Source organism: Monocercomonoides exilis (assembly GCF_001643675.1).
Source record: "Monocercomonoides exilis strain PA203 chromosome Unknown scaffold92-28058, whole genome shotgun sequence".
Lineage (NCBI taxonomy): Eukaryota > Preaxostyla > Oxymonadida > Polymastigidae > Monocercomonoides > Monocercomonoides exilis.
Genome location: NW_027150637.1, coordinates 2501 through 27247, shown reverse-complemented (window position 1 = coordinate 27247; position 24747 = coordinate 2501). Strand labels below are relative to the sequence as shown.

At 34.0% G+C, this 24747-nt stretch overlaps 4 protein-coding genes across 4 annotated transcripts; 1 reads left to right on the top strand and 3 right to left on the bottom strand.

Moving 5' to 3' along the window:
• Nucleotides 1-3466: 3466 nt before the first annotated feature.
• MONOS_18494 (uncharacterized protein) lies at nt 3467-4190 on the bottom strand (the record flags this gene model as incomplete). Its single annotated transcript, XM_067871518.1, has 2 exons — nt 3467-3868; nt 4140-4190. 2 exons carry the CDS (start codon nt 4188-4190, stop codon nt 3467-3469), a joined length of 453 nt encoding a protein of 150 aa, XP_067718535.1.
• Nucleotides 4191-13810: 9620 nt separating this feature from the next.
• MONOS_18493 (uncharacterized protein) lies at nt 13811-14699 on the bottom strand (the record flags this gene model as incomplete). The annotated part of the gene is made up of 2 exons (XM_067871517.1): nt 13811-14159; nt 14488-14699. 2 exons carry the CDS (start codon nt 14697-14699, stop codon nt 13811-13813), a joined length of 561 nt encoding a protein of 186 aa, XP_067718534.1.
• Nucleotides 14700-16444: 1745 nt separating this feature from the next.
• On the bottom strand, nt 16445-18783 carry MONOS_18492 (uncharacterized protein). The gene has a single exon (XM_067871516.1). The coding sequence runs from the start codon at nt 18540-18542 to the stop codon at nt 16860-16862; it is 1683 nt and encodes a 560-aa protein (XP_067718533.1). The 5' UTR covers nt 18543-18783; the 3' UTR covers nt 16445-16859.
• A 2535-nt stretch (nt 18784-21318) lies between these two features.
• MONOS_18491 (uncharacterized protein) lies at nt 21319-23280 on the top strand (the record flags this gene model as incomplete). The annotated part of the gene is made up of 1 exon (XM_067871515.1): nt 21319-23280. The coding sequence occupies one exon, from the start codon at nt 21319-21321 to the stop codon at nt 23278-23280; it is 1962 nt and encodes a 653-aa protein (XP_067718532.1).
• Nucleotides 23281-24747: the final 1467 nt, after the last annotated feature.

The window sequence follows — 24747 nt, the reverse complement described above, 5'->3', positions numbered from 1 at the left end:
AATCCACCTTTTGATAATCCACATTTCTTTTGTTTCTTTTTTTCTGCTTTTCATTTCTTTCCATTGCACACGCCCCAGCAGCTCTTCAAATTCTCTTATTGCTTCTTTTACGAAATGAAGCTTGTTCACAATAATATATCCGAGTTTTCTTTCTTTTTCTAACCTGCTCAACAAAAAACACCAAGCGGATTGGTAAGCAAGTCGTGTCAGATTGCGATGCTCCTGATGATATTTGATGATTTCTGAAGCATAACTTAAATATGCTTTTTTATCTAATTTCTATTCAAGAAAGAAAGAAAGAAACACTAAAATATCATAAAAGAAAATGAAAATTTCAAACTTCAGATAATTGAATACAACTTAAAGCCAATAATGACATTTCCACTTCTTTGATTTCTGTATTTGTATCTTTTCTCAAAGCAACTTTCAAAAGGAATGGCACGCCGATTGATATAACTTTTTTTGTAAAATAGTTACCAACAGTAAAATAGCTTTCAAAAAGATCAATTAGAAGCGTTTCGTTCTTTTCTCCTTTTTTCTTCCATTCCTCAAAAATCATCTTTTCTATTTTTTGTACCAATGAAGAAATGCAAGAGCTAATGCTCATCAAGCCATTCAATACTTTGTAGCAGCCAGCATATTTCAATAGCAATATTACATATTCTAAGTGCACATTCTTTTCCTCTGTTAATTCGTCAATTCTTTTGAACAATATCGATGTAAAAATTGATTTAAGTTCAACTCTGTTCATCTTGTCAAACAGAGCGTTCATTTCAACAACCTTTTGTTTTTGTTCATCAATAGAATATTTTTCCAATTCGGAAAGTATTTCTAAAAATTTAGAAATTAAAAAACATTGTTATTAAACACAGAAAATTATGATTAAAACAAACCCAAAAATTTTTGAGATGAATGCATCAATTGATCAAAATTCCGTTGTAATTATCTACGAAACTTTCTTTTATTAAAAATTGTTGTTTTAAATTTCTAATATAACATCACTAATTTAATAATTATGCAAATAATCCAAACATAAAATAATATCAAGTTAGGAAAAAACAATAGCGTTAATAGTTTCAATAAATCTGCTGTAGAATTCATGGTATAACAGAAGATAGTTAATATTTATGACTTTTCTCTAAAATAAGATGGAAAAACAGAAAATTTATAATTTTCTGATCAAACCAATAGATAAAAATTCGTCTTTCATCTATGAGGAAAAATCACAAATAAATACACATGAATTGAATTAACATAACTCAATAATTAAACTGCCATTCGTGCATAAAAATGAATTCTTTATTTTGACTGAAGCTGCAAAGATCTGAAAGAAGATGAGAAGCATAAATTATTAATGGAATTTTCTAAAATTAATCCTTTAATTAGAAATGATCGTGAAAAACACACCATTCATTTTTTTTTTTTTTTGAAAGGTTTTGCGTCGGAAGCATGCTCAATTTTTATGATGATGCTTTTATGAACACAGACGCTGTTCGTAGCTTTTGAATATTTGAGCTTCAGAAATCCTTTATTGATCGATTAAATTTGGAAGTTTCTTTGAATTCGAAGAATAAATATCATAGTTATTGAAAAACGCTCATAAAATAGAATCGAAAGTAGAATATCAACGAAAAGCTCTCTTGTGAGCAATGAAAAAGCAAGACTCTTGAAATTTATTTTGAAAAATTGTCAAAAAAAGTTGATATTTATTTCCAATAAACCTGCTTCAAACACAACAATTAGATTTGTTGATATTGTTCCAGCTACGGATGGAGAACACCAACAAATTCAATCACAAATTCAATTTTTTTGAACTTAAAAATATAATTTTTCCGAACGGAAGACAAAAGAATAATAAAAACCGACGAAAGCTCGAAGGCGTTTGCTTTGCATTTAACTGCAACAGCAAAATTACATGGAAGGGTAATCATCGAACTTTGGATTTGGGATGCCTATCAAACAAGCATTGACAGAACATTGTTCCTCCTTCGCCACTGCTTGATGAGCACTTGCCAAATGAACAGGAAGTGATTGAGAGATCTGTCTTTGTGCATCCAACGAAAAGTGCATCAACTTCCCCGTCTCTTTCACAATCCCCTAAAACTCCTCCACCCCTCCAATCTTTCTGATCCTCTCTTCTTCCAACATAGCGATGGCTGTGTCTAAATAAGGCAGATATTTTGTGTTGTGTGTGTCGATAAAGACAGTCTTCCCTTTCAACAGCTGGTAGATGCACTTTTTCATCAGCGTCTGCTTAACATGAGCATTTTGCTCTCGCTAAAATGTAATCCAACAGAAACACCTCAGCCGATGAATAGACTGCCCTCGCCAAAGCTATCCGCACACGCCGCCCGCCCAACAGGTTGTATCCTCTTTCGCCCACTTCTGCTTTATCTCCACCAGGAACAATGACCAAGTCTTGTTCCAACAAACATTCTTGAATAACATGATTGAAGCGGACAGGGTCGAAGGGAGTGTGAAAGAGGATGTTGGATTTGATGGTGTCGTTGAAAATGTGGGGAATCTGAACGGAAATGATAGAGGAACAGATACATGATGCATATTAGAAGAAGAAGAAGAGGAAGAAAAAGAAGAAGAATATAAATTCAGTGAGACAAATGATGAATATAATGTTTGAAAGAGATAAAGTTATTAAAATATTAATAATAAATAAATAATAACTAATTTTCTTTTATTCTTTCTAACTCACACACCTGAGACACATAAGCCACCTTTCCCTCAAATAACCTTTCCCTTCCAAACAGATTGTCTCCCCCAGAATGGACGCTGGCAGCGCTGACTTGCCACAGCCAACAGGGCCGAAGAGGAGAGTGTGAATGCCTTGGAAGAGAGAAGGAGGTGTTGTGGAGGAAGGGACGAGGAGATGGCAAAGGAGAAGGAAGAGGACTAATGTGGGATGAGTGATCGAGTCCATACAACAAGACGAAGATCGAGAGAAACGAGTGGAGGAAGGAGGAATGACGAGAAGAAGAGGAAGAAGAGAGGAGGAGGAAGGAGGAGGAAGAAGAAGAAGGAAGAGGAAGAAGTTGACAAAACAGTTGGAGATGATCGCAATTTATCCTTTTTCTTCTTCTTTTCTTCTTTTCTCTTCTCATCTTCTTTATCTTCTTTCTTTCCTCTCCTTCATTCTCATCTTTTGTCGATGTTTTGAGTTGCATTTTATTGCCTTTTTTCTTTGTATTTCTTTCTATTTTTTTGTTGGTAACTTCACAGCGACCCCATGCAAACGATGCATTTGACAGGCTAATCACTATATCTTCTTTGTCATCATTATGATGATCTTTTTCTTCTTCGCTCCCTTTTTCTTTATCTCTTTCTCTTTCTTTTCAACACTTTCAATGAGTTTTCTTTGATACACCTCACTCCACCATCATAATCATCATCATCACTTTTGGAATTTTCTTTGTTTGTGAATGAAATCGAACTTTTTCATCCTTCCCAAAATTCATCGACAAATCAGCAATATCTTCTTTCTTTTTATCTTCTTCACCTTCTTTTTCTTCATTTCCTCCTCCCTTTTATCATCCCTTCCGTTTCCAAATGGCCTGATATCTCTAACCACCTCTTCTCCCTCTTCTCTTTCTTTTCCTTCGCATTTGTCAGCAGACTCAATAGACTGCAGCAGCATCTCCACTCTGTCAATGACAGTTTTCTCCATCCAGATGCTGTTCAACATCGACGGAATTCTGTTCAGCGATGTCCTGAGTGATTCAATGATTCGGATGGAAGGATACAAGAAAGACACATTCAAAGGCAGATGCTGCCAGAAGTACAAGATAACAAGCACGATGAGGGTGAGCGCATTCACAAGCGACTGCAAGTTTTCGTGGATGGAATTGGTGATAATCTGCAGTTAGAATTAGTTTTAGAGTGAAGTTATAAAGAAATTCCAAAAAAAAAAAAAGAAAAGAAAAGAAAAAAAGAAAGAAAGAAAGAAAAATCAAAAAATTATAAAAGAAAAGGAAAAAGAAAAGAAAAAGAAAAAGTGTTAACATGAAATTATCATTGCAAAAATTTAGATTTATTTTAATTTTTTAATAATCTTTCTTTCTTTCTTATTAAAATAAAAATTGTTCAAATGCAACATCTAACGAATTGCACACATAATTTGATCAAACATTTCTATCGTTATCTGTTCTGTCTTTTTGATTCGTTTCTTCTTCTTCCATGTGGCTTCAAGGTTTGCCTCGAAATCCACACCGAAATCGGTGAATCAACAATAACCATCAAAACAACCAAAAATGATGACTTTCAACAAAATGCAACAAGCAGCTTGAAGGGAAAATACACATCAAGTGGAAATCACCATCAAACGATAAATGTGTTGAAATGAATTCAAAATTCAGCATGTACTTGGTTCAACATATTTCATTAATCTTCCTTCGTTTTCTCGTATACTTTCATGTTCAAACAGCTTCAAAGCCTTTTGTAAAAGAATCTCTTTCAATGGTCAATTAACAATTTTGCCCATTGTTGCCTTGATGTTGCTCCAAAGGCATTCAATCGACATTCGTCCTTGTTTCAAAAACTGCGAATTGTTGAAAGCATGATTCCCTCACAATCTTCCTTCAGCCTGGATGACCCACTCAAGAAACGAACAAATAATAAAATTATCCCGATTGCTTATAACTATACTCAACACATTAAATTTGGAACATTCACGGAAACCAGCAAATACACTGAAATAACAGAAAAATCATTTCGATGAAGTAAAGCTTCCAGATGAAACAAAATGTGAGTGCTAAAATTGAAATACAAATATGTTTTAATTTAAAGGGGGCATTGAAGCACACACACGATCAATGAACAAAATGTTGCTTTTTTGTCTCTTCTTCGAAAAGTTCAAAAGCACCAATTTCCCTTCTTTGTTCCACTCAGAATGTTAAAATAGATATTTTTTTAATATTCAATTCCAGACATGTTGGATATTTTAAAATATGTTCAAAATCTCATTCAAAATTCAATCCATATCCTTGAAATAATTTATTGTTTATTCGATCAGAAAGAAATTAAACTCTTTCTTGCTTGCTTAAAATAGCCTATATCGTTAGCTTCTTTGTGATTTATTTTTTAACATACATTTTTACTAAGCAAAAGAATCGAGTTTGACAATTATATTTTAATTTTGTCAATTATCAACAATGTTTGTTTTTCTGTTTGTTTTTCTGTTTTTCATTTGAAATTTTGCTGCAAATTGATCATTGCTAATAATAGACAGAATGGAAATATGTTATGAAGACAAATCCATTGACAATGTTCAGGAGCTTTCCCTTGCAGACAGGTTTTCAAGTGTGTGAATTTAATCTATTGTTTTAAAGAACTTTATTTGACATGTTTCGATAATTTTGGAAGAATTTCTTCGCAAGCTGGAACACTGTAATGAAATTGAACAAAAGCATACAATCCTTGAAATGAACGGAATGATTGAGGAAATGAATGAACAAGAATTCATATCCATTTTCAGAACAAAACTGTTTGATAAAATGGACAAAATGATTGAAGAAAAGACATTATCGTGGAGAAACGCAATTTTGTTGTTGAAGCATGCTGGATATTACAATGTGCTGAAAAGAATTTGGATCTTTGACTTTAAATATTCTTCACTGAACAAAAGATTTGAGAAGATAATTATTTATGAAAATGAGAAGAAGAAAGGAAAAAGAATGAAAATTTTCTGGTCGATCTTTGCGAATGCTTTGTTTTACTGAAAGATGATGATACTTCTAATGAATTGGAATCAATTTGTGTTCCTTGCCTTCTGAAAGCTGCATCGAACAAAGAGGATAATGAAGAAACCAAAAAGAAGTGGAAATAGCATTGTTGGCCTTGATCAATTATCTATATAATGTATGAGTGTATTTATTTTCTTTCTTTTCTTTCTTTTTGGATTTTTCTCTCATTTTTTTAAATAAGGAAATGGATCAAGGATTGTACTTGAATGTGGTCAAAGAGATAATCCAATATCATCAGGAACATCGCAATTTGACTCATGTTGCCTATTTATCTGCTTGGGATTGTTTGATTAAAAGTTTTTCCAATGACAAAAGCTTGGAAGAAGTGATTACGAAAGAACTGCATTTTGTGAGAGAAGCAGAGAGAGAATTAGAAGAGCTTTCAAAATGTATGGATTGGAAGAGAAAAGAAGAGGAAAATGGAAAAAGAAAAGAAACGAAAGAAGAGATTCTTTTGATTTCATGGAGCCGAACATTGAAGAATTTCATTTTCTGCTGTCAATTGAGAATTGAAGACTGTTCAAGGCTAATTTACAGGATTGTTCAAGTATTTTATGCAGGTAAGGATAATAATGGAGAAATTTGCAACAGAAGCATGTATTTACTTCAACTTGCTTCAGATGTTGAAGATGTGAAAGTTGATGATTTGCTGAAAGGTGGAGCAATTGATGCTGTTTTGGAGGAGATTCATGGGACAACAATTGTTGACGAAATGGCAAACAAAATCCTGCATTTCTATAAGAGCATTTCAAGGCGATTGAAAGGAAAGGAGAAAAGTGAAAATGATGAAATGAAAAGAAAGGCAATCAAAATGGAGATATTTGAAAAGCTGGAAGAAGAAGGATACGAAGACAGCTTTGTCAGCTTTTATGGAGTAATTTCTTTTCTTTATGAAAAATATTATAGAGGGTTATCAAAAATATTTCTGATTATTTTGTGAATGTTTAGCAAAATTCTTTTCTTTTGATTTTGAAACTCAAAAGCTATCTTTTATAATTTTTATTTATTTCACAAATTGGGAGGAAAACAATAATTGAAGAATAATTATTATTGTTTTTATTTCCTAAAAGAAGAAGAAGAAGAAGAAGAAGAAGAAGAAGAAGAAGAAGAAGAAGAAGAAGAAGAAGAAAAAAGGAAGAAGAAGAAGAAGAAGAAGAAGAAGAAGAAGAAGAAGAAGAAGAAGAAGAAGAAGAAGAAGAAGAAGAAGAAGAAGAAGAAGAAGAAGAAGAAGAAGAAGAAGAAGACAAAGTGTTTTAACGAACACTGTAATATTAAAAAGCAATTCTTATAACTTCAAACGCTTCCTTCATTTAATTTGAAAAAATAAATGAGCGAAAAGCTCAATGAAAGCTGCAATTTATGCATTGTCCCGGATTTGTGACACACTTTTCTTGTATTTGTCTTTCCATTGGAAAGATTATGCACATTTTCATCTGGAACATTCATAATAAAAATTTCTGTTAATAACTAAAATTTTGTTATTTTCATGGCTGATGATTCAAAGCTAGTTTCATTTAAATAACAAATCTGACAATTTTCATCTTCCAATGTGTTTTATCAAAAGATATTTCCGAATCCGTAAAAAATTAGGAGAAAAATATGAACTTTGACACTTTTCTTATTTTTTGAAAAGTATTCGAGGCATGCATTCGTTTCATTCTTTCCGTTTTATCTCAATGAAATGATATGATATTACGTTGATGATTCCAAAAAGTGACAAAGCGATTTTGCACATGCAATTGGTAATTGATCAAAATTTCATTATAATACTTGTTAATTCGACTGTTAACGAATTCATTATTGTAAGCATAACAAAATAAAAAATAATGTGTAAGCTACAGTTTTGAGAACTTGTTTATAACTTTAATTAATCACTAATTTACATTTTTATTGAATGAAATGTTTTTTTTGTTCATCCATTTTTTGTGTTCAATTAAAGCGATTATTTTGAAATCATAACTTTTTTGAAGTATTGATTTTTGGATGATTTTGTTTCAAGGGAAAGGAATTCGTCATTCATTAAATAAATTCACACCAACAATTTATTTTAAACTTCGATTTTTCATATTATTCTTATGAAAAATATAATTTTGAATGAAGTTATTTCTGTTCAGTGTTTATTAATTAGAAGTCAATTTGTATTCTCTAACAGAGAATTTTGATAGTTCAAATATGCAATCAAAAATAATACCCAATACAGTTTTGAAATTTTCAACTGATTAATTTCAATTCCATTTTCATAGCAAATAATCAATGTGATTCAATAAATTCACAATATGTTTATCACAAAAACATTCTGTTGAAAATTTTTCGATATGTTAATTTTTTAAAAGTACCATGGGTGATTCTTTTGAAAGTCACAAATGTTTAATTTAAATGAATCAAAATTTTATATTTTGCTCAAAATTTTGATAACATCAACCAAACTTCACAAACATGGAATCCATTATTGGATAATGTAGTTTCATGAATTCAAGTGAAGTTTCCTGAATGTTTATAAATATAAGAGCTAAATATGAAATTTTTGATTCATTTAAAAATTAAACATTTGTGACTTTTCAAAAGAATCACCCATTTGTTTAATTCAAATAAAATTTCATAGTTCGATTAAATTTCTGTTTTCACTCACCAAATTTTGCTGTAATTGAAACAAATCCTTGACAACGTAATTTTATCCGTTTTGGTGTGGTTTCGTAAGTGAAAACAGGAATTTGATCGAAATATGAAATTTTTATTTTATTTGAAAATAAAACAAATAGAACTTTTCAAAAAATTTTGACATATGCAATTTATTAAACACAAATAATTTTCACATTGTTTTCTAAAACACTCAAATGTTTAGTATTTTAATCATGTGTCAATCAGAAATATATAATTATATGTGATTCTTATTGAATCCATATTTTTCAATTCATAAATTTCTGTTTGAAAATTCAATTTGAATATGTATTTATGAATACAGATAAATCAATTCTTTTTCAAAGATAATTTTTCATGAATAAAATCTCAAACATTGTCATATCGAACAATCATTCTTTTTTTCTTTTGAATGAATAAACAATCTTTAAAAATAAAACCTTTGATTTATCATCACTCCCAAAAGTTTTGATTTCAAAAATAATCACCCTTATTTTCAAAACACAATCAGGGCAAATCAATGCAACTGTCACAAAAAACTGGTAATTGACAACACACAAAGAAAATTTTGATCGAATGAAAAATAGAACACATCCGTTCTTATTTGAACAAATTTATTCCCAATTTGCGCATTGTCTATTCATTCATATTCATGCAAAAAAAGTTTGTCCAGTAAAAATTAACTATCACATCAAAAATATTAGTCAGGTTTTTCACAAGTTTTACGCGTTGCACTGGAAAATCCGCTTTGAATTTTTAATCATCATTCATTTTTTCTTTGAAATATTTGAAATATTTGTTTCATAAAACAAATGCCAATGAGCCACATTGGTTTTCGAACAATTTCATTTGGATTCATATTCATTCAATAACAACTGCAATCTTTATTGGAAAATTTGTTTTCTGCGTTTTTTCACACAACAGGAGCAGTCAAAGAGTTCTGTCACCAGACTTTTTGACCAAATGAAAAAAATACATTTTTGGATTTGAAAAATCGAATATTTGATAATTTTTTTATGATTTATTATATAATTAGTCACTTTATTTTGATTAATCATTATAGTTCTAATATTAAAACTTCAAACAATTGAAAACAGAAAAATATGCACCATTTTTCCGTACAAAAGAAAGTTTTAAAAACAACAATTTCATCATGAAAATGTAAATAATAAATATATTTTTTTCAGAAAATATTATTTCCCAAAATATTATGATCAATTTGAAAAAATGTTTTCATCATGAAATTGCGCTTATTGTTTAAATTACGTTGCCTTTGGAAACAACACTTAAATTATAAGATGTGTGTGAAATTTACAATTGAAAAGAAAAGATATCCCTTCAATATTTTTTATAATAATGATTGTGTTAATTTTGATCAAGACAGTTTAAATGAATCACAGTTTCCCTCTAAAACAAACAACAATTCTTTTTTTGAGAAAATTATATTTGCTGGAGAAAAAATGGAAGCCAGAGACACTACAATCATTATTATTGCATTTTAGAGATTATGCCTTTATAAAATTCTAATGAAAATATTTGCAGATGAACATTTGTCATAATCATTTATGGTAATGACAGAAAAGTTCAGTGTATCACTGGATTCCTTTGCTTCTTTTCAAAAATCGCTGTCTCAGTTTCATTTACAAAATTGGTCAATCTCCTTCACTGATAAGAAATTGATCCAAAAATGAATATTTATTCGTCCAACCTCTTATTATCATCCGATTGCAACAATCTGATCAAGTTGAGAAATTCAATCATTACAGACCGGATGTGCTATCGTTAGACTATTTCCTCTTGTCTGGAAAGTGGAAAAGCAACAGATTGGCGACTTTTCTTTTCCAAGCTGTTCTTCTAGCAGTGATAGTGGAGCAGTTGATCTCCCTTTACAGAAACTCAAAAGCGAAATCGGTGCTTTAATAATTCATTTTTTAAAGAACTGCCGTTGAAATCGATCGTCTTATTGTACAGGAAGCGCCATTAAGCATAGGAATTACACAGATCAAGTAATTATATCCATTTGTCTATTTTGTTACTGCAATTTGGCTTTCGGAAGCGAAACAGTTTATATACAAATTTCTTGCTGTATCAACGGAACATTGAAATTTTTCTGATTTTTCGATAATAATACATGCCTTAATGGAGAATAAAATATTCAACGATGCAATTCTTTTCAAAATGGCATTGATCAAAACTGTTATTCCACAAGGCAAATAGAACATAGAGTTAGTCCAGATACAGTTTTTTATTGCAGATAAAAGCGAATATCTTTGAAGCCTCAGTGGAAGATTCAGATTTGTTTCTTCTTCTGAAACACAATCATATGAGAAAGATACATTTACGAGCAAATGAGATGAATCCCAGCAATGCAACGCGATTAGTCTCTGCCTCACTCTGCAGATTGTTGATTCAGCGGCTAATATTAAGATTCCAGCAGGAACGATAAAGGAGACAACAAGTTTTGATTTCAGCTAAAATGCAATTTCAATTTTTGGTAAAAATTTATTTGGATAGGCGATCAAAGCCGAATAAGAAGCATTTTATCTGTCACTTTCATCCGTATCGATTGCGTTCAATCCATTTGAGACATTGCTATTTGGCATGACTCGATCCACCTAAACGAACAAGCCTCAAATATATGTGAAGCAACTGAACCAGAAGAGATGGTTGTTAGCAGTCATAGCGTGTCTACTGGATGAGCTCGCTCAACGGAAGCAGCATTTTCCCCGTTGAATTTAAAAATGTTAATTTGATTTAGAAATGAAGAAGGATATTTTGAACATGTTGAAGACGATCTTCATTGTTTTTTTCTCTTCTTCAAACGAAATGTAATTTAAGCTATTTCAGAGAGACTTTGATGAGACGGAAAGAACAATCACAAAGCTGCTTGTTGGAATGGGGAAGAGAAAGAGAAGAATATTTAATGCAATTTCAGGGGAAGCAGATGACAACAGAGAGGATTTTCTCTCAATGAGTGCGTGACTTCATTTGTGAAAACTGATTAGCATGTTGCACTCAAAAAGACAGAAGTTTTACAGATCATAACAATTACACAAAAGATGAGGTACAAGAAGACAGAGCGCTTGTGTGCAAAGAGGCAATGCTAATGCGGAATCGAAGGAAACAGTTTCGTGAGGCAATCTCGATGCCTCCCTGAAGAAGATACAACATCCACCGGAAAGCCAACATCCGCTCCAATGAAGTCTGTTTTTAAAAATCCCCTTCGCCTCACTCAAAAAAATTGTTCTTATTCTCCTCAACAAAAATGTGAAAATCGTCTGTCTTCCCCTTTTCGCAATCAAAAACTGTGCAACTCGACTTCTTTCTCTTCTCTTCAGAAATGCATTTAATTTTTATCAATGCATTTTTCTTGCCTTCACAAGCATATTACCAACCATCTCCCACATGCATCTCTGTTAATTTCTTCAAAGTTTGAACGATGCAACGAAATCATAAGTTGCTTATATGCATTCTGTATCTGCTCTTCCTCTGTTATCTCTTTTTTCTTCTCCATCTTCTCCATCTTCTTCATCTTCCTCATCTTCCTCATCTTCCTCATCTTCCTCATCTTCCTCATCTTCCTCATTTTCCTTTCTTTTCTTCTTCCCTTCTTCTTCCCCTTCTTCTTCCCATTCTTCTTCCCCTTATTCTGCTGCTTCTTCGAATTATTATTCTTCTAGCTCCTCCAGCACAACCTGTACAATCGCTACTGGTGACAGAACCACATCCTCCATTCTTAGCCCCGCCTCCGACAGCCCCTTCTCCACAATCTCACCCACTTCGCGCGCAGCAACCCCTCGCCCCATCACTTCATCACTTCCTCGTCCAGCTTCATCACCACACGCCTCGACTGCGGCGATAATCATATTTGTAGTGAAAGGTCAAACTGATCGTAGATCGACGGGAACGCATTCACATCTGCTACTGCAAAGATCCGCTTGCTTTCCCTTTGGCTTCGTTCTCGCAGACGCTGCAAGCGACGGAAGCTGCGCCACCAGCGGAACCAAAAGCATCGCTGAAAGCGCCACGTCGTATGCGCACACAACACCCCCATACAGCACCGCCCGCCGAGCCACAACAAATCATTCGAAGCGTCTGCAGCGCCCGTGGCGACAGCAGCAGCAGCAGCGACAGCGGCATGTGCAGCCCATACACCCCAGCTGCCTCTGGCACCACAATCCGCAGCCGCCTCTCTAAGTCGTCTATCGCTCCTGCCGACGTGAATGATGCTGCCACTGCCGAAGCATCCGAAGGGTCAATCACAGGTGCTGATGATGGCTGATCTCCTGCTTCCTTCTTCTCTTCGCTTCTCCGCCTCCTGAATGGCGAAGTTGATCGGCATGCTGCTCCAGTAGAAGAAGACGACGAAGAAGAAGGAGCTGAGTGAAGAGGCTACTGCAGCGCTGTCCTGGAAACAAGAAGCTTTTTCAGGTCCCCCACCACGTCTGCTGGCAGCTCCACCAGCTACACAAACACATCCATATTCCGATTTGAAAGATTGGTTAGCAACAAAAGCTCATTGTTTTCGAGCGATAGAGACAAATGGAATTGATATTCTCAGACAAGGAGTTAAAAATATGTGAAGCAGAAGCAGAAGCAGAAGCAGAAGCAGAAGCAGAAGCAGAAGCAGAAGCAGAAGCAAAAGAAGAAGACAATAAAGAAGAAGAAGAAGAAGAAGAAGAAGAAGAATTTGAAGAAGAAGAAGAAGAAGAGAGAATAAACAAAAGGAATCTCTATTTCCGTCAGTACTGAGCGGTGGCTGAGACAGAAACACTAGCAAAAGATAAGAAGCCCCATGCAGCTCCAAAACCTGTTGGCCGAGCTACTTTTGAACGACACTCTCAAAAGTATCTTCTGGTCTGGCTTTATGAAACCATCATCCCATTCTCCGTCTTCCTCTCACTCGTCCAGCATTCCACTCATCCCTCCATATAAATCCGGCAATCTATCCAACTCGCAAAGCCTCTCCTTCTTCAACGAATCCTCCCTTCATGTGCTTTTCCTCCTTCATTTGACTCTTGCATCCTCAAAGGACGCGGACGAACTGCGCTGCCTTGCTTGTTCACTACTCCTGTTGGAATAAGCCTTTGAATTCTTTGAATGCCCTATGATTGTATAGACACCTGCTGTGCTATTCCCTGCTGAGAATACAATGGAACTGAAACTGAACCAGAACCAGAAGAAGAGCCAGAAAACGTATTCAACAACGGAGGAAGAGACACATTCGCTCCGCTTACTACATTTGCATCAGTCATCCTTCTTCCTCCAGTATTGAAGTTTCGCGACTCTCTCAGTTGGACCAGGCTCTTTTTGTTCTCTATTGGTGTTCATTTCATGGCAGATGCCGTTGGAATGAGGTTGTTTATCCCAAACACTTCTCTCTTCTTCTCCTTCTGCAAAATCCTTATCTTCTGCTCCTTTTATATCTGTCCTGCTATATCCAGCGCCTGCTTAGTGGTCTCATTGAGCTGAATGCGACTGGTCAATGTTCGCAACTGCAATGTTGAAGCATCAGCTGCTATAAGCGGATCAACAGGCTGCTTCGCCATCGCCAACAGAAACTGGTTCTCGTTTCTCTCTCTCTTTTCCAGGGCAGGGCGGAACTGCACAAGTCGAGAGGCTATTTGAATGCCCTGCGACTTCGTCATGCGCTCAATGACACTCACTCTCGGCTGTTTGCGGATGCTTGGCTGATGGGAAATTTCCAGAGAGGAGGAAGAGGAAGACTGAGATGGCACAGGATAAGAAGAAGGAGGAGGAGGAAGCCTTCTGATTTTTCCCTGTTGTGAGGGAAATCTTTGTCTTTTTCTCATTCACAAGCAGCTCTGCTCCTTCCTTTGCGATAAAGTCGTTGTTTGCCAACAGCGCTTGCAGCACTGGCTCCATGTGCCTACGATGCTTTCCATTTCGTTGCTTCTTCCTCTTCCCCTGAGCCTCCTCCAACATTCTCGTTCATCTCATTCATTGAACTGTTTCTGCTTTCCAGCTTGATTGGAATCCTCACAAAATAACCTATTTTCATCAGCGAATGGAAGCACCAATATATTGCCTGCTTTTCATAGCAGGTACAATCCCTCTCGTGATAGAACACTCAAACAGAGGGAAATAAGTCGCAGACGCATTCAGCCGCTCCACATCAGACAGGTCCAGTCTGTTGTCGATGCTCGTCCCTCCTTCGTTCCGCAGCACAATCGACTGCAAAAGTGCATCCACCTCTCCGATGGGCACCTGCTCCAGAAAGTATATTTCAGTAGCTTCTTCTTTTCTCCCTCTCTCAAACTTAAAACGCGCTTCGTATTGATTCAGCATCTGGAATGCAATCTTCAAAACGACTTTCTTCCCACAGGAGCAGCACCCAAATAGAATGGCAGGCGTAGTCAATTCTGCAGCAAGCTCATGCCAGCCTCTGTGTAGAGCAGGCCATCGTAGTGGTTGAATGTCTCATCAGCTGGTGTTAGCTCGCGGGTAAACGCGTAGCTCAGCTGGTTCAAAGACAGCTCTTTCCACAGAATCGCCTTTTCCGTGCTGTGGTGGTGCACATCTACAACAGCCGTGTGGGCATGTGCTTCAATCATAATCTGAGTAAACTATTTTTATAAATATGTGAATTAATTTTCGTTGGACAAAAATACAATCTGATCCAGAAAAGTTGCCTTGCAGAAATTATGTTGCAGTGTGTTTGAGCGTTTTCAGTAAGCTTAAGTTATTGATGCATTGAAGACAAAGAAAGCAGCAATTTCATTTTTTGTTTATTGGGATGAAAGAAGAAGAAGAGGAAGAGGAAAAGAAGCAGGTTATACGTATTTAAAACGGTAATGTTGCAAAAAGTGTTTTCTTTGGAAAGTTATTAACAGAGAAGCCAATGGGAATACTAAATACGAAAGAGAAATATCCGAATTCTATAATTTTTGAGCTGATAGAAGCAATCTCTTTTTCAATTTTCTCGCCAAATGAACAGATTTATCAGATTTTTGATGCCTTTCCGCTCGAATACTTCGGGGTCTTCATTTCGAACAAAAGTAAATTCATGTCATTATTCATTCTCATCTCCTCTTCCATTCATTCTTTAACCAATTTTTAAAATCGCAAAGCTTCATTCCTCAATTTTCGAGCAACTCTTCAATATTCACACAGCTTCCATTGTCTTCAAATAAGACGTCTCACGTTTTTGAACTTCAGCCGCCTTTCATCCGTTAACACGGCTTTATTCATGGAAGGATCTTCACTTGCTCAGGAAATTAATTCCTGATTGTGGTCTGACACATTGAATAATCGTTTTTCTGCTGTTTTATCGTACAATGGAAATGCGTTCTTCTGACAAATGAGGAATACGGTGAAAGATAATTGTGGAAACTGTCAATGAATCGATGAAGATTTCGAGTTTTGAACGTCGAGATGTTAAAAAGGCAAATTACAAAACACGGATTGATTTTCAAATTAAAAATGCTAAAAGCGCGGGAAGTAATAAAACAGAAAAATCAATTTTGAAATCAATTTCTTCGTTTTGTTCGTCTTTCTCTTCGTAGGATGCTTTTGGAACATCTTTCTTTGCAAACACAATTTTTCTCTTTCACTGAAAATAAGCTTGCCGAATCCGTTTTATGGCTGAGCGATCAACAGATGTTTTACGATCTGAAACAAGAAAGAGCGAAATCAATAAAATGCATGATACGAATTGCTGAAAGAACTCTGTTCGAGCATTAAAGTTCTGCACACAATTTGAGAATGATTGTGAATTCAGTTATCTACAAGGATTAAAAGTGAAGATTACTCAACCACTTTTGGTTCCATCCATTTATTCAAATAATCTTCTATCTTTCAATTTTTTCCTGCTATTTTGATGAAATCTGGAGTTTAAGACCATGCTCATAATTTCAACCGAAAAGGCAACTGACTCTTTTGTTGCTCCTGCTTCTTTCTCATAAACCTTGTCCAAAACTCAAAATTACAGTTTGAAAAAGATTGTTAATCCTTATTAATTCTCAACCTCTCAACTTTCTTCTTTTATTTCTTCTGATTTCTTGACTGTTTTTTGAAAGAAAAAATCGAACTTACGATATCAGTTTATATTGTGAAATGGAAATGAATGGAAAAAAATAAAGACTCATCTGAATCAATAAACTTACCAATAAGCACATTTTTATAGAAAATAGAATGGACTGTTTTGACAGATCTAAGAAAATTAAAAATACAAAAAATGAAATGATTTTCACATTTGGAAAGAAAACATCAAAGCAATGAAAAAGCAAAAGGAAAAGCTCAAAAATGAATGTTTTTTGAAGAATGTCCAAATGTTCATCGAAAGATCGAAAATCTATTCAAGAAAGAAAGAAAGAACATTCTAACATCAAACATTTTGTCTCATGAACGACAAATGTTTTTATTCAGACAAGAAGTGAAATGTTGATTTGTTGAAATTCAGAAAATGAATTTCATTTCCAATGAAATGATCTTTCGCATTTATATTGATTAATCTGTCTTCATCCATTCTGGTGGGTCAATTATTAAATTGTTTTTCCAATAATCAACCATTGTGTCTCCATCCTTATCGCGAACAGTGATTCCATGTCTCATCCATTCAGGAGGTTCAGTCTTCACATTTGCAATCCAGAACATGGCCATTGTATTTCCTTTCTCAGTTCGAAGCGTTATCTCATGTCTCATCCATTCTGGTGGCTCTGTTTTGATGTTTGTGATCCATGTCATAGCCATTGTTCTTCCCTTGTTATCAGCAAGTGTAATTCCATGTATCATCCATTCAGGAGGTTCAGTTTTGACATTTGCAATCCATATCATAGCCATTGTCCATCCATATTTATTGCAAATAGTAATTCCGTGTCTCATCCATTCAGGAGGTTCAGTTTTTACATAAGCAATCCATGTCATAGCTATTGTTAAGCCATTATTGTTGCGAAGTGCGATATCGTGTCTCATCCACTCTGGCGGTTCTGTCATCACAAATATAATCCATTGCATGGCCATTGTCCGGCCATACGAACAGGAAAGTTCATTGCTATGCCTCATCCATTCTGGTGGTTCTGTTCTAACGCAAACAATCCATATTATAGCCATTGTTCTTCCGTCGTTATCAGCAAGCGTTATTCCATGTCTCATCCACTCTGGAGGCTCTGCTTTGACATCTGCAATCCAATACATGGCCATTGTGTCTCCACACTTATCGCGAACAGTGATGCAATGTCTCATCCATTCAGGAGGTTCAGTTTTTACATTTTCAATCCAGAACATGGCCATTGTTCTTCCGTTGTTATCAGCAAGTGTAATTCCATGTCTCATCCACTCCGGTGGCTCAATTTTGATATATATTATCCATATTATTGCCATTGTCTGTCCTTCCTTATCTGCAAGAGTGATTACGTGTCTCATGGATTCTGGAGGTTCAGTCTTGATTTCCTTTATCCAATGCATGGCCATTGTTCGTCCTTTCTTGTCTGCAACTTCGTTGTTATGTCTCATCCACTCTGGTGGGTCTGTCTTAGCATTTGCAACCCATATCATTGCCATCGTTTTTCCTTTCTTATTTCCAAGAGTAATATCATGCCTCATCCATTCAGGAAGGTCTGCTTTAACATTCTCAATCCACAGCATTGCCATTGTGCACCCGTCATTATCTTTGAGTGCTACGTCGTGTCTCATCCATTCTGGTGGATTTGTCTTCACGAGTTCAATCCACAGCATGGCCATTGTTTTGCCGTCTTTATCAGGAAATGAACTTCCATGTCTCATCCATTTCGGTGGTTCTGTCTTCACATATTCAATCCATATCATAGCCATTGTTCGTCCTCCTTTGTCTGCGAATGTATTTTCGTGTCTCATCCATTCTGGTGGATCTGTTTTAACATATGCAATCCAGTACATGGCCATTGTGTTTCCTTTTTTATCGCGAATCATGATGTCGTGTCTCATCCACTCTGGTGGCTCTGCTTTGACATTCACAATCCACTGCATAGCCATTGTGCTTCCTTTTTTATTATATAGCGTTATTCCGTGCCTCATCCATTCCGGCGGTTCTTTCTTCACATTCTCTATCCACAACATTGCCATTGTTTCTCCACATTCATTGGTAAATGAGATATTGTGTCTCATCCATTCTGGTGGATCTGTTTTAACATATGCAATCCAGTACATGGCCATTGTCCATCCGTCCTCATCGGTAAAAGTGATACTATGACGAATTTCTAATGGAGGATCTGTTCTTTTCTCAAGCAATCCATAGCATTGCTTTTGTTTTTCCTTTTTCGTCCTTTAAATAGAGATCATTACTCGCATTTGTTTTGTATTCCATTCTACTGCTCACTGTTTCGATTTTGCTTATTATTCTGCAATATATAAAGAGATAATGTCAATTGTTAAAATTTCAAAGCTCTCAATATATATTATGTATTTGATCACGAGAAAATATTATTTTTTGATATTGGATCTTGACTATTTTTATAATAGAATTTCAATTTGAATATATTCAATAAACCTGTGTTACGCTTTTTTCCATTTTTTGCAGCTGTCTGTCACAAAAAAAAAAAAAAAAAAAAATAATGAGAAGTTACAAAATGAAAATTTTTTAAATGAATATGGGTAATTCTTTTTGAAAAGTTACAAATGTTTAATTTTCAAATAAATCAAAAATTTCATATTTTGCCAAATAATTTGTTAACAAATATCAAACTTCACTAAAATGGAATCTTATACTTGATAAAGCTATTTCCAACATTCTCGAGGAGATTTGTGAGCTGAAACAGAATTTTGAGCAAAATATGTAATTTCTGAAGTATTTGAAAATTTAACATTTGTGATTTTTCAAAAAGAATCACCCATATCTTCGAGCAGAAAGTCCACAAATTCCTTGTGGTCAAAAGGAAAAAGGAATTCAACAACACAGGTTTTCCCAAGAAGATAGAACACTGGTCCAAGAAAGATATGTGGGTCATTCTTTTTGAAAAGTCGCAAACGTTTAATTGATCTGAAAATAAGATCAAAAATGATCAAAAAGTTTTGATCTTTCCGTTCCCACTATATAGAGTCAAAAAATATATATTAGATTTTTTTTCGCTAATAATGAAATATTAATTCAAAATTGGCTTTATATTATACACAATTTTAACTTTTTTGTCATTTTCACTTTAGAAAACTGGATATTTCTTCCCATTTTTGGTGAACAAATAATTTGTTATTAATTTTTTGTTTTCATTTCATCCGTTTGATTATTCATTCTGTTTTTTTAAATACTTTCTTTCTGTCAAACAAACTTCTTTGTTGTGTAACAAAAAGATTAAAAACTGCTTATCTTGGAATATTTTTTTTTTTGATATTTAAGATTGTGAAAAATTCAACATTTCAAGTGTGTTGAAATTCGCCTTTTTTTTCCCAACGAATTTGAGGAATTATTAAAGTTTGATTGTTGTGCAATAACTATTATATTATTACAAAAACTTTCAAGTACTTTTGACAGGAATTAAAAAGTTTATTTTCAAAATTTTTGAAAAATAAAAGATTTTGATCAATCCCATTGATAATTATTTGCAATTTGAATTCAAAATTTAAATTTGTGAATATCTTGGATGGAAGAAAGTTTTAAAGATTCGGAATCTCGAATAGATCATAAGCAGACAGAGTTTTTATTTCCACATAATGATTTGGAAGAAAATGAAGGAACAAGCATTACAATACAAAATGCAGGAAAAATTGATGTGTGCACTTATTTATTGTTGCTTTTTATTTGATTCAAAAGTAAAACAAAATATTAAAACAAAAAATATTTTTCAGAATATGAATGATTATTTAAAAGAAACTCCAAAACCACAGCAACATTTTTCTATATTTAATGAAGTTTGCAAAAATCAAATTATTTGAAAAATATTTTATAACAGAATCATTAACATTTTTAATCAATAAACAGCAAACTCCAACACAACTGACTGCCTTTCTTAGCCCGACTTGCGGAAACGATGTCCTTGTAAGCAGGAACGAGGTTTGCGAAAGAATGATGAGGATGATGAATGAGCTTCTCTCTCCAATCGCATCATCATCAATCACTCCCGTCAACGCTTTTCAAACAAACATCTGGACTCAACACTTCTCCTTGCAATCCACTCCATCACCTTCTCACATCCACCTGAATCATCTTCAAACATTAACAGACCCAACACAAACTCCTTCTATCAAAAGAACTCTTCTTCCTCTGTGCTATAAAGAATCAAACAAAGAAACAAGAAATGAAAAATCAGTTCATTTGACGAAGAAAGCGAAGATGATGAAGAAGAATCCGAAGATAAATTCGAAGACTCAGAAGAAACAGAAGATTTTGAAGAATCCGATGAAAATATAGAAGAAGAAGAAGAAGAGGAAAGCGAAATAGATGATACAATCAATGACAAAATAAAAGATAAGGATATCAATGATGCTCTTTGTGCAATTAAAAATTTGAGAGAAGTTGAAAAAGAAACAAAAGAAATACTAAATAAACAACTTCATGATATTTCAGACATATCGAATGATAATGAGAACAAACCATCACCACCCTCATCATCTTCTTCATCAGCAACTTCAGGCAAAACTTCTGATCAAGAAAAAGAAAAAGATAGTGCAAGTGATTATCACAGAACAACGAAAATGGACATCGCAGTTGCAAGAGTCCAGAAAGAAGTTGCACAGCAGTATATGAAACTTGGAAGCATCTGGTCAAACGCCACAAAAAAGAAGCACAAATGGGTGAATACATTGTTGGAAACATATTCGAAGCTAGTTGAATGTGATCCCTGGCCTCAAAAGGAATCTTGCTCGCGGATTTGTCCTGTTTTGTGGAAAAGAATGTTTTTATCCTTTGAATTCAATAAAATATGTAATCATACCATCTCTGAAGCGTCTCAGTATCATAAAGAGAGGAAAGAAGCTAAATGCGAAGACGAAGCAAGCCATGAGTGAAGCAGTCTGCTGCTTGCGACACAACAGAAATGTTCTGAAGAAAGGAAAGGAAAAGGAGCCAGCTCTCCTTTGGGATGTTCAACGAATTATCGATCTTTTTCCAGAAAAATGCAGGGCAAAAGAAATGGAATGCTCGTTGTTTCTCGTCGCCGTTCACACTGGAGCTCGGGCAGTGACGCTAGCAAATGTTTTCCTGTCTGATATAGTGAAAGTCATAACATCCAAGCAAACGGGGAACCTTTTATGTACACTCCGGTTTAATCGAGCGAAGGGAATCCTCGCTTGGGCGCATGAAGTGACCATTGAAGGTCAAGAAAATGTTCAAAACAATCAAGATCCTATTTATTGGCTTTCGCGATATCTGAAAACAAAAACCAATATAAAGTTATCTGAATGGGAAGCGAAAAAGCACACCATTGACACGAAAAAGAGAATATGGCCAATCACAACAGCATCCATGGGAAATCGCTTTCGACAAAGAGCAAGTCACGCAGGTTATGACTGGAATTTCCTTAGTTTCCACTCTCTTAGAAGTGGTTTTATATGTAGTGCACTGATAAAGGCTGGTTCTAGTGCAGAAGCTAAACAAGCAGTATTGGAGAAAACTGCTCTTATTGCCGGCTGGGCTCCGATGCATTTGGCTCAAATGGGATATATAAAAATGGTCGCTCGCCGAACAATTGTATCCTCAAGGCTCGTTGCTGCGAATGAACAAGGGAGTACAGGAGAAGTTGACGAAACTCTTCTTGATTTAGAAGTCTTCCACGGGATATCATTCAAAGTCGAGCTCGAAAAGGAAATAAATGCTGTAAAGGCATTCAACGATGAAGTAAAGAGAAGGATGAAGAAGTTTTTTGAGAAGGATGACGTTGATAGAGTTGAAAGAAATCGGTATGAAAGCAATGCTGCTAAAAAGATGGTTGAGAAGACGAAATTATTGAAGAACATGGTTGAAAAAAAGTACAAACAAATTAACGATGAAAGAGATTCAAATCACTTTTATTCGAAATCTAGAATTGAAGATAAGATAGTTAGATTATATGTGAAAGATCAGTTGGTGAACAAAAAGGTTGAAGCAGAGACTTTGGCAAAGTTGTATTGTGATTTGGCAGAAGAATCAACGACAAAAGAAATAATGATGAAAAATCGAAGAAAGAAGAAACAGAAAATAAAAGAAATTAAAGATTTTGATGGTTTGAAAGAAAGGAAGGAACTGGAAAAGAAGAAACTCGAAAAGTATTTGATTGACAGAGAAAGAGATGAAATGAATAATCTGAGACGCAAAGTCTGGAAGAAAGAAGAAGATGATATTGTGATTGAAATGTATAATAAAGGTGAATCCATTTATGCTACAGCTGAAAAACTCAAAAGCCGAGCTCCAAATCATGTGAGAGATCGAATAAGGGTGTTGATTCGAAAAGGGGTGTTGATTCGAAAAGGGGTGTTGGAGAATGCAAAACAGTTAACATTTGAGAAGGAATTTGATAGTTGGTTCATTGGCAAGAAGAAACAAAGAAAAATTCTTGATGAAGATGAAGATAATGATTCTTATTGTGAAGAAGATGAAAATACTTGTAATAAGTTAGCGAAGAAGAGAAAAAGAGCAGAAGAGGATGATGATTCTCAAAGCGATTTTTCAGATGAATCAATTATTGAAAGGAATAATCGAAGGAGAAACAAACGAGTTGTGAAAATTGATGATAAAGGAAGAAGAACTGTTGAACAAGTTCAAGAGCCGAGCACAGGAACTTCCAGAAAGGAAAAACTTAAGTTTCATTTCAATCATAAAAGGGAAAATTCAAGCAAAGACGAAAATGAGGAAATCGAAAATGAAATATATGATTATTTGTTTGAAGATAACAGCAAAGAAAAAAGAAACAAACGATTGAGGAAAAAAGATGACGGAACTGGTTGGGAATTAGACGAAGAGGAATCATGTGTTGAAGTCATTTAATAGTATTCATAATCACACATTCCAATCTGAATTGTTTCTGAATCACTTATTTTGAACAAAATAAAAAAGAAAATATAATAATTATTTGCAGATAAATGAGTGAAATCAAACTTTTTGGTGAACAGTTGATTTTCTGTAAAATTAGGAGACATATTATTACAAAAGTTCGGTGTAAAAATACTGTTATTGAAAGAAATAATTGTCGAATATATGTGAAATACATTAAATAGATGCAAAATATAATTGATTTATCATTTGAAGAAATGACTAAACCTTTTGAGTTGTATTTACTTTGCAATAAAAATAAACTTTGAAGAATTACAAGACTAATCGTGCATTTATTGAAACATCGTCAAAGTTGGATTAACTTTGATACGAAGAAGAGCCAAAAATGTTTGCATTTATTGTCTTGAGTGATGTTTTGTTTAGTTGTTGAAGTTCAATTATTTCACAGAAAATCTTGTACCAAATAATATAACAAGATCAACAGAGATAATTGAGAAGGATAATATCATCTGGAAATTAAAGAATAAAAGGAAATCAATAGGAATGCAATTTTAATAAATAAGGAGATGACTTGAACACATTGTGATTAATATTTTTTCATTAATTCACGATTGAATTGTATTTTTTTTATCAAGGAGAAATCATTCGTTTTTAAAACAACGTTCAGAAAAGTTAATTGAAGGAATAGAAACATTGTTCAAAGAGTTTGCATTATTTGTTGATTAAAACAGTATGGTAAACTTTATTCGTTTGAAAAAAATTCTTTTTTATTGAATATAGATATCAGCAAACGTTAAATGAAATTTAATGCTTATTGACGATCACTTATTGGGGAACAAAAGTTATTCATAAAGGAAAACAAGAGAATGAAAGGAAAATGTGCAGTTTCAAAGGAAGAAGTCAAAAAACAAAATTGAGTGCACAGTTCATAAATTCAAGTTTGTGACAAAAGGGTTAATTTCTTATGATTTGTTTATTATAGAAAATATCTATCACGTTTATTTGAATTCAGATATTTTGAATTCTTTGTCCATTAAAAAAGAAGAGCAAGAAATAATCAGTGCAACATAATTCTGAGGAATAGATATAGTGCAACTGAAGCTTTATGATGAATTGAACCTGACAACATTGTTGTTATGATTGTTATATTTGATTCTATTATTTTCATTCATTTTTAAAAATTTTGACAAAAATTACAAATAAAACATTTCATTTGTTTAAAAAGAACTTACCAGTTCATTTGTATTATATATTGGAAGAAATTAAATAAAATGAAAGGAAAAACTTTAAAAATAATTGAAAAATAAATTTTAATAATCAATCTATTCGAGATCTTTAATATCGATAAAAATATAAATGAATTGATTGAAAGAAGGCTTTCAAATAATAAATAAGATATTCCAATTTAAATCAGTTGTGAAATTGGAATGAATTCTTGAATAATAGAAATATTTAATGTTG